Raw genomic sequence first — 10,935 nt, 5'->3', positions numbered from 1 at the left:
GATTGACAGCACTGCAGGAATACTATTTGTGGTGATCATCTCCCAAGCTCCACATTTTAGCCTTGTACAGAGTGATGTCATTGTAGACCCTGAAGTGGTTCAGCCTGTGGTCATTGCGTTGCGGGTTGACCTAGAGAGGGGAATGCAGACATCAGAAAGAAGCCAGTGGGAAAGGGGGAAGACCGGGGCTTGTAGGGACCTGGACTTGAATCAGGCCTCAGTCTCCTGATGTGCAGCCTCTGGTGCTTTTCCTTGCTAAACCCTCTTTGTGAAATGAAGACAACATTTCCACCAAAAGACTTGCAGGGTTGCATGAGAATAACCTGTGCAGATTTGCTGCACTGCCCTTTCCCGCTGTCTACGGTGGAGGCCTGTGGGCTCTTCCCTGCACTGGCGTGGAAGCTCCATGAGGGGAGGTGCTGCATCTGTATCCCCGCACCTGGAACAGTATCCAGCACACACACGGGACTCAAGACATATTTGCTGAATGAAAGATTGGATGTTGTTGAAGTAGTTACACAGAGAACTGAGTAAGAGTGAGCCCTGGGACACACAAATCTCACAGAAGCTACACTGTGCCATTAACTAAAAGGCTACACTTTCAGCAAATGTTACTAGGAAACCAGAGGCTGAGCGATACTCACTAAGTGTGGCTTCCCCAGAGTCCCAGTGTTGGGGTTGGAGTTCTCTGCCTGTGCGGGGTGAGGTGCCGCTGGGGTCAGGAGCCCTGTGTTAAGTTGGGGCTGATCAAACCTCTTCCGCCCCCAAACACATCATTCTGAAAGCATAATTACCTTTTATGGTTTTATGACCCCTGGATCTAAGTTTTCTGGGTACGCTTTCTTACTTTGCCACCAGTGCCATCTGATGGCATTGTCCTCAGGTTTAAAATGAACAGGCGTGGTGTATTTCCAGACCCTCTGAGACCCCATAGTGACTAGTGATCTGGGGGCCCACGCAGGGCAGGGCTGGCCAAGCCAGTCTCACTTCTCCTTCCTATCATGGCTGGTGGGCCTGCCCTGAGATGTGCTGGTCAAAGATGCAACACTTCTACCCATACACTTTGTACCCATGGGAGCCAGGCCTTTTCTCTTTAAGAAAATGAAGAGTAGTGAGTTAGATGACTTGTGCTTTGTGATATTTTTCTACATTGCTTAGTTATCTCACTTGGAGGATTTTTTCTTCACTCCACCTTCCTTCGTTCACAAGCCCCCTCTCCATTCCCTTATTCACTGTAAATTATGTGGTCCCGCCTCCCATCCTCCTCCTTTACCCTTTGAGCGTTCATCTCTTCCCCAGCTGCCCCACAGCGCCTCTCCCTCTGGACTCAGTCCTCCTTGGGTAAGAGGTGAGGGCTCCTGCTGGAAGCCTCTCCCTGTCTTGCACAGTCTCCTCCCTCCAACGCGATGCCCCATATCTGAAGAGGGGCTATTACAAATGAGCGGCTATTTGCGCTCTTCACTGGTAAAACCCGACTCACTGAGCTGTTTATTCCAATCTCCATGCAGTAGCCCTGCGCAGAACCGGGGGTTGCAGAGCCATGCCCAGACCGGAGTTGTATAAATGGGTGAGAAAGACAGGCGCCTGTAGAAATATGAGGACTACAGGGTGTGGGGAGCTCTTGGGAAGGGAGCACGCTAGAAAATTACTCACCAGATAAAGACAACAGGGATTAAGCCAACAGGCCAGGAGAAGCACCGAGTTGGTCCTCAGTTGGGCCCCGTGCCCTCTTGTCTATTCTTCCTCCTCTGCATCACAGTAACCCGCATTTACTGAGCACGTGCTGTGTGCTAGGTACCATCCTAAGCAGTTTATATATGTCGCAGTTCATCCTCACAACAAACCTTCAAGTGTTGATACTATTATCTCCATGTTAAGGCAGATAAATGGAAGTTAAGAGAGGTTAAGTTCACGAAGCTAGAGAGCGTTGGAGCTGGGATTGAACGCAGGCTGTCTGGCTCCAGGGTCGCCAGGTTACACTGATGCACTGATACTGAGCTGGAGCTCAGCAGAAGCACATGGTGCTCAACAAGCCCAGAGGAAGTGGGGGACAGAAATGTCTTAACGGGCTTTAGGGAAGATGTGACTCCTGGATTTCATGAAGGGTGAGTGGGACTTCTCAAGGAGTGAGGGCTGGGGGCCAGGAGGCATCGGCAGGGCAGCAAATATAAAGACAGGCTGTGCAGGTCTTGGTGCCTTTGAGGTAATGAGGGAAATTCTGACACAGTTGAGGAACAGTGTTTCCAGCCTCACATCTTCCACAAAAGAAACAGATGGGCTCATAGCCAAATGTTAACAACAACAAGAGTAATAACAACTTAGGGGGAAATACAGAGCAAAGTTAGGTGTTTTGTAACTCTGGGTTTTGAAGATTTTCCTAAGTAAGGTACAAAACCCAGAAGCCAAAATGGAAACAATTGGCACATTTGACTACTTAAAAATTAAAACCTTCTATGTGAGGAAAGACATAATCAGAGTTGAAAGACAAGTGTAGCAGGAAGCTCTTCAAGTTGTCTATTCAAAATCCTGCATTTCTTCCTCAGGAACAGAAGCCCTATATCATTCAGGGAGATCATGTGCTAAAGACTGCGTTTGCCAGGCTCCTTGCACCTAGGATTGATTGCTCCAATCAATGAGGCAAATATGTTACGGGCATTTGTATTCTCCAGAGAAGGGGACAGAATTTAGAGATGTAGGTGATATGCCCGAGACCACTCTACTAACACCTGGGAGAGCAAACTCAGGCCGTCTGTCATCAGCAAGCTTTGCTTAATCCACACTTACCAGCATTCACTACATGCCATGCACTGTTCTAAGCACCTTACAAACACCACCCCATTTAAGCCTCGGAACAATCTTACGAGATAAGTGCTGTAATATCTCCACTGTACTAGGAGGAAACTTAGTCACAAAAGAGCTTAGTCGCTTACCAGGGTCACACAGCCAGTACGTGGTAGCCAGAGGTCAAGCCCAGGCGGTCAGCTCCATACTCTGTTCTCTGAGCCACCACTGGATTACCTCTGAACTTCCAAGTGAAGGAGACACACTTACCAAGGGCTCTGAGTCCCATCCAATCTCTTGACTTTCAGTCTGTGTCTCGGGATATTTCTTCCTTGGTCCCTGGGCAGCATGGTGGATAAGATTTAGAAACCTGGCTGGGAGACGAGGCATGAGTTATGAAGGCGTCAGGCTTTGGGACCAAACAAGAGATCCTGTGCCCTTGACTCTGGCACATCCTTTCTTAGAGGCAGAGCATTGGCCTCAGAGGCTTGCCTAGGCCTCGCGACACAGGTATCTGGTTCCTCCACTCATCTCTCAACAAACATTTGTTGAGCACAAACTCTGTGCCAGGCACTGTTTGGGCCCTGGAGGTAGAGCAGAGTGAGATAGACATGGTCCCTGGTCTCCTGGAGATGTAGTCTAGGTGAGGGGACAGGGGACACAATATGCACCTATAAAAACAAACCCAATGGTGGCAGACAGTGATGCAAACTCTGAAGAAGGGAGTTGGCAAAGGGGCAGGGCTGGCTACTCAGTAGGAAGGCTCGCAGGAGCCAGCCCTGAGAGAGGCAGAGAAGCACATCACAGGCAGCAAGAACAAATGTCCTGGGGCATGAGCGAGTTTGGGCAATGTAGCTGCAGCAGAGAGAGTGAGGAGCTGGGCTGTACCAAGTGAGGTCAGATCCTTCTGGATTGAAATCAGCATGGTTGTCAACACCAGGTATATCTGTAACTCCACGGCTTAAGGACTTACACAAATTTCATTTGCAATCTACCCTATCCAGTCTCAATTTGAGAGAGGCAGTCTGACAAGGGGAAGAAGCTGGCTTTGTAGTTGGGCATTCGTGGCCCTTCCACTACTAGCCTGACAGGTGGTTTAATTCTCTGGGCCTCACTTTGTTCATCTGCAAAATGCGAGGAAAATATCTACCTCAGCAAGATGTCTGAGAAGTAAATGAAGGACTGTGAATACAGGACCTGGCCTCGGGCCGAGCTTATCCTGAATACAAGGCAGCTAGTAATGAACTCCTGCCAGGTGTTTGAGCCCCTCACCACCTGTTATTTTCCTTATTGCTGCAAGTCCCTAGCTCCTATCCTTTATTCTAGCCAGGCTGATGTCTCCACTGCAGATAACAACCTTACTTTCTCGGATTGTTCTCTATTAGTCTATTTACTTGTCTGTCTCTGTGATGCTATGAGATCCTGACTCCTCCTTCCCACCCCTCACTTCCCACCCTATCCTTCTACAAAAATCACACATCTTTCCTCTATCAAACTCCGCTCTAAGAAGGTAGAGGGGAAGGAGGAGAGCTTGCTGGAAGGATTAGGCTTCCCGTCAAGTATCTCTCTTCCCTCATTCCCAAACGTGGTCCCCCTTCACCCGTACATCCCAGCCAAGCCAAACTACTCACAGTCTGTGGGCCATGCTGGTATCTCATTTCTCTGCTTTTCCATATACCTGGAATGTCCTTCCACATTCTTCTCGCCCTGACATACTCCATCTCACCCTCTTATTCCCTCCTCCAAGAAGACTTCCCAGAACTCCACGGCCTGAGGTGGGCACCTGTTTTCTATGCTGCTGCCATCCCAATCTTGTTCTCTGTTTACCTGTGTATTGACTAGTCTGTCTCCTTGACTATGGTATGAGATCCCCAGCCCCATCCTAGTGACTATCACATGGTAATAATGAAAATAATAACATGTCCTGATCGCCAGTGTACCAGATACTCTTCTAAGCACTTGGGTTATTCTGTTTAATCCTCACAATGCCCCTAACAGGTAGGCTCAGAGGGGTTAAAAAACTTGCTCGAAGTCACACAGTTAACGAGTGGCAGAACCAGGATTTAAACTCAGTTAGTAGGACTCCAGAACCTGTGCTTGTAACAGCTAAGTATTGGATGGATGAATGACCGTAATGTCAGGGCCATTAGGAACATGTTTTTTGGCTTGACGGTTAATAAACTGGCTGTTTATTTGAATGTGTCAGTCTCTTGTGAGCTTTATCAGTATGAGCCCCGTTTTCAGATGATCAAACAGAGGACTGAGGCCTGCCGCAAAGAACCACTGCCCTGAGAGGCTCCCAGCTGCCTGCCTCTCTATGCTCTATCTCAACGGTATTCTCAGACCCCAGACTTACCATCTGCAGGTTCCTCCAGGTTATCATGCCAAGACATGGGCTTTCTGGCGATTGTGTGAACTAGAGAAAAACAGCATCACAGATTCAAGTTAAAAAATGATCTTCCTGGCCTCTCCAAGACCCACCCTAGGCCAGACACCCAGTCAGCATTTTCTGAGTGTCTGTCATGTGTCAGGTATTGTGCTGGGCACTAGGGCATAAGACCTTCATGGACCTCACAATCTGAGAGGCACTGTCCTGTATGGTGGCCACCAGCCACATGCGGTGACTTGAATTTGAATAATTTAAATTTAATACAGTTGAAAATTCATTCCTCAGTCCCATCAGCTGTATTTCAAATGATCAACAGCCACATGTGGCTACTGGCTACCATTTAGGGCAGCACAGATAGAGACTCATCATCACAGAATGTTCTCTGGGACAGACTGGTCTATGGGGATGCAGACATCCCGGGCAGCCAGAGATAGTGATATATACCCAGCAGGCCATGTGATAACAGAGGTATAGGATCCACGGACATCTATTCAGCCCGTAATTACTGGTGCACTGGAGATAGGGCTGCAAACAAGAAAGAGAAGGTCCCCGTACTCCCTGGGCTTCCACTCTATTTGTGGTGACACTCAATAAACAGATATATAATATCAAGCAAATATAAATGGGATGCACAACAACATAAAGCAAGTTACATGGGTAAACCCATGTTGATGGTGGGGTGTAGTGTGGGTGATATGTCTCTAAGGACATACATTAGAGCAGAGTCCTGAATAAATTTGCTGTGTGAGGATACGTGGGAAGGATCCAAGAGTGAGGTTGGTGAGTTAGAGAAACATCAAGAGGCAGAGTAACTCTAGTGGAAGGAGCTAGGAGGAGAGTAGTAGTAAATGAGCAGAGGCCAGAAGGAACCAGTGATCTCCAAGTGTTTTATCTCAAACTCCTACCAGTAAAAAAACTTCCGCATATGATTATTTATATAGTCTCTATGCACTATTGTCATATATTAACAAAGCATCATTTCTTTCTTTATACATAAGTGTAAACATAGATACAAATTCTAATATTTCCTCACTTAATCCCAATGTATCATATTGATCATGTGCCCAAGGACCATGAGCCGGGAGACCAAGCGCTTTTCCTAGGAAGCCTGGATGCCGCTTGAAGGGATTATTTAAATTGTTGAAATAGACCAAGTTTAAACAGAATTGGACGTTAAGTGGTTTTCTTGGAATTAGTAGTTGGCAGCTCCAGAGGAAAACCAGGTTAGTTATAAGCTAAATGAAGACATACATTTTCTGTACTTTCACCCCGCCCCCCGCAAAGGTAAGTATGTGAGAAGGTGGATATGCTCCTTAGCTGACTGTCGTCATCACTTCACTGTGTATATGTATATGTATATCTAAACATCACGTGGTGCACCTTAACTATATGCAAATTCCATTTTTAAAAATGACATTACATTTTCTTTACAAAGCTGGGCTGCAGTGGACTACAGTTAATCAGGCCCAGGACTGGGGGAGAAGTTCGGAAAGAAGGAACAATATTTATGAAACTGAAGATGATGTAGGAAATCCATGCATCTAAATATGGTGGGATAGAAAAGAGCTGTGGCTGGTGCAGAACAGGCACTAAAATTTTTATTAAAGGAACAGTGTGCGGGTTGGGAGGGGAGTCAGGATGAAGCTGGGTGGGCAGCAGAGCTAGATCCACGGGGGCCTTAGGTACTGATCAGGTTAAACCTTAGCTCAGAATCTGTGGGACCACTGAGGATTTTACAGAGGGACTGGATGATCAAATCCCCTTTAGCACAGCTTTTGCCAGCAGTGGTGTAGGGGAGGGTTGGAGAGCTGGGCCTGGAGGGAAAGAGAGAGTTAAGAGCCCATCAGACCAATGCAGGCAGGACTGACGAGGGCCTGGGAGTGAGGATGGAGAGAGAGCGGAGATAAGTGCGGTGAGGCAGAGAGACCTCGCCATGCGTGATGGTGTTTCCCACTGAGGCGGGAACATGGGAACCATCATGTGAGAGAAAGGATAAGGAACAAACAGGACAGTGCCTACTCAGCTGTGTGGAGGGAGGGAGAGAGAGACTGAGGATGACCCCCAAGCTTCTAATTTGGGAGAGAGAAGGGCTGTGGCGCCTTTGGCTAAAACCAAATATTCTGGAGTAGCTGCAGGTGGGGGAGGGGTGCGGGACAAGCCCGGTTTTCTGAACCGGTGCGTCTGAGGTGCCTAAGGGATGTCCAGGGGAAGGGAGCCGGGAGGTGGCTGGGGACGTGGGTCTGGGGCTCCATTTGAGACTTGGTGGCATTTAGGGGGAGCTGATGTTACAGGACCAGATGAAACCGGCCCAGGAATGTGCAAAGTGAGGAGTGGGGGTGCGGCCATTTTATCAAGGGGCACGTTGGACCCTGAGTCTGCTCCCCTTGAACTTTCTGAAGGTCTTAAGACAATGTTAGAAGACGGAAAGAAATCCTTTAATAGCAACAAACCAAAACACATGCAAAAGAAAACATAAAACCTGCAAAATATTTCAAAAGCAAATTTATAAAAAGCCTTTCAAATTTTTTACGATAAAATGTTACTTAATCAGGACGTGGATGCATTTTAATGTATCTAATACGTTCGATGTGATGGGGGGTGAGACCCCTCTCCAACCTCAAAGTCATAGTTCCTGAAGGCTATGAAGGGATGAGAGGTCACAGGAGGCGTCTACTGTGCTCCACCCAGCACCCCACCCGCACCTCTGCCGGCTCCTTCCTGGGGGCGCCCCCTTTCCCTTCCTCCATCCCGCAGCTCCCCTCACCCTTGCGGAGTGGATTCACATGATACTGCGTGTGGAGTTTCTGGGTTCGTAACTCTTTGAGGTACAATTCCCGCAGGATCTGGTTCTGGTGGACCTCATCTGCGATCGCCTTCTCCTTCTGGTGTCCAGCCATGGCCTTGGCTCTGCTGTGTCTAGTCAGTACCTACCCCCCTCTCACTGCCCTTTGGACGCTCACCGGCTGCCAGGTCTCCAGGCAACAGAGTCCCAAGCCGTCTCCAGGCAACACATGCTAGCTCACTCTCCTCCCTTGGACCTCACTCCTGCCCGTCCGCCCCCCTCCTCCCCAAATCTTGTAACGCACGGCCCGCCCCTTTGGCTGCTCAACTCACCTTCCCAGCTTCTCAGGACCTAGTCTGGTTACAGAATCACAGCTGGACACTGCCAGAAAATGACTGGCCATGAAGCGATAGACCCGAGAGGTAACGAGCTTAGGATTGGACCTCACCTTGGCCAGTCATTTCCTAAAAAAGATTTTGGAAGTAGTCAGAAACCTCTCCCATTTGTGGTTTTTTGTTTGTTTTCTGTTTTTGTTTTTTTGTTTTGGCAGCGCTGTGGCATGTGGGATCTTAGTTGCCCAACCAGGGATTGAACCTGTGCCCCCTGCATTGGAAGCTGGAGTCTTAACCACTGGACCACCAGGGAAGTCCCATCCTCTCCCACTTTAAAGCAGATGCCCAGAACTGAGACCCTCTATGTCTGTCTCACAAACAGTGGAGGTTTCCTATCTGAGAAGACATTCTGGCCCATATCAGCCATGTGATAATATAGACAGAATAACCCTTTCTTAACCCTAAAAGTACCTTAGGGACTTTACAGTTTATTTATTTAAATTTTTAAAATTGTGGTAAACACACATAAAATTTACCATCTGAACCATTTTTAAGTATTGTAGTTCAGTAATGTATAGTCACATTGTGTGAAACCGATCTCCAGAAAGTTTTTATACGCATTAAACAACTCCCCATTGCCTCCTATTCCTATCCCTTGGCAGCCACCACTACTGAGCCTGCACTCTAGAGCCTGAAAGCCACAACTACTGAGCCCACGCGCCACAACTACTGAAGCCCACACGCCTAGAGCCCATGCTCCACAACAAGAGAAGCCACTGCAATGAGAAGTCTGTGCACCGCAATGAAGAATAGCCCCTGCTCGCCTCAACTAGAGAAAGCCCGCATGTGGCAGCGAAGACCCAAGGCAGCCAAAAAAAAAAGTAATAAAATTAAAAAACAAAACGAAACACATAAAGCAAAAACTGCAGAACTGCCAAAGTTTCTATCTTAGTAACTAATAAAGCAAGTAAACAGAAAATCTGTGAGTATATAGAAGACTTGAAAACACTACCAATCATTTGAACTAATTGACAATTAGAGCATACTGACCCATCGATATCAGGCTACACATTCTTAAATTGCATGTAGGCTACTAACCAATATAAACCATATGTTATGCCAGAAAACAAGTTTCAGTAAATTTAAAAGGAATGAATCATACAAATATGTACTCTGACCACAACAAATTTAATTTAGAGGTCAATTACCAAAAGATAGAAAATTCAAATTACTTGTAAATTACACAACACATTCCTAAATGTCTTGAATCAAAGAAAATCATGATAAATTAGAAAATATTTTGAACTGATAAAAAATGAACACACAACTATTAAGACTTTTAGAATATATATAAACCAGTGCTTAGAGTGGAATTTATAGCTTTAATTGCTGGTACTAGGAAAGAACCAAAGTACAATATTGATGTACTAGGCTTATACCTTGGAAGGTGGTAAAAGAAGAGCAAATTTTAATAAAAAATAAGTAGAATTAAAGAAATAATAAAGAGTAGAAATGAATAATATGGAAAACAAGTACTCAATAGATAAAACCAATAAAATCAAAAGCTGGTTTGTAGAAAATTCAACAATACAGATAAACTAATCAAGAGAAAAAAAGAAGACACAAATGATCTATATAATGAATAAAAGTGGGACATCACTACACATCCTACAGACATTAATTGGAGAGAAAGGAAATATCATAAAGAATTTTGTCAATAAATTTGACAACTTAGATGAAATGGATAACTTTTGTGAAGATATAAATTTCCAGAACAGAAAAGAGAGAGAGAAAGAGAGAGAGAGAATATGCATAACTTTATATCTATTTAAAAATTGAATTTGTAGTTGAAAAACTTTCTGCAACATACCTTCCAGGGCCAGATGGTTTTTCTGATTAATCTGTCAAACACAAATTGAAGAAAATACCAATACTACACACACTCTCTCAGAAAACAGAGGTTGAGGGAATAATTCCCAACTCATTTTATGAGATGAGCATTACATTGATACTAAAACCAGACAAGTTATTACAAAAAGGACAGTTAAGGATAAATATACCTTATGAATATAGATGCAAAAATTCTTAACCAAGTATTAGAAAATAATATCCAGTAACATATAAAAAGAATAATACATCATGACCAAATGAGATTTTTCAGAGATGCAAAGTTGGTTCAATATTTGGAAATACTCACCATATTTTGAATATCACCATATTAACACATAAAAGAGAAAAGCCATATGATCCCCTCTATACAGCTGGCAGATGAGGAGGAAAGTTAAAGTGGAGAGCTTCTGGGTTATGAGAGACCCTTGCATTTCCCTCCTGGCACCATAAATTGTCAGAAATCAGATTTCCAATTTAGGAATTCTTGATAAGCACTCACATGTAAAAAACAATATAAAACAAAACCTTTTTCTTGTGAAATATCACACATAGATGTAGAAAAGTGTTCTTCTGCAAAATATATAGCTCATACTGATTTATCACAAAGTGATAAATCATTTGTCACCATCACACAAGCCAAGAAATAGATATTGACAGCACCCCAGAAGCCTCTCTCATGCCCCTTCCCAAACACTGTCTTCTTCTTTCTCCTCAAAGGTAACCACTGTCCTGACTTTTAACACTATAGATTACTTTGGCTG

At 45.3% G+C, this 10,935-nt stretch overlaps 1 protein-coding gene across 1 annotated transcript; it reads right to left on the bottom strand.

The window, feature by feature from the left end:
• Positions 1–22: 22 nt before the first annotated feature.
• On the bottom strand, positions 23–8,067 carry CFAP144 (cilia and flagella associated protein 144). Its single transcript, XM_059897754.1, has 4 exons — positions 7,935–8,067; positions 5,138–5,197; positions 3,052–3,155; positions 23–130 (listed from the first exon to the last, which is right to left on the bottom strand). Exons 1-4 carry the CDS (start codon positions 8,065–8,067, stop codon positions 23–25), a joined length of 405 nt encoding a protein of 134 aa, XP_059753737.1.
• Positions 8,068–10,935: the final 2,868 nt, after the last annotated feature.

Source organism: Balaenoptera ricei, chromosome 1 (genome assembly GCF_028023285.1).
Source record: "Balaenoptera ricei isolate mBalRic1 chromosome 1, mBalRic1.hap2, whole genome shotgun sequence".
Taxonomy (NCBI): Eukaryota; Metazoa; Chordata; class Mammalia; order Artiodactyla; family Balaenopteridae; genus Balaenoptera; species Balaenoptera ricei.
This window is presented reverse-complemented; position numbering and strand designations above follow the sequence as displayed.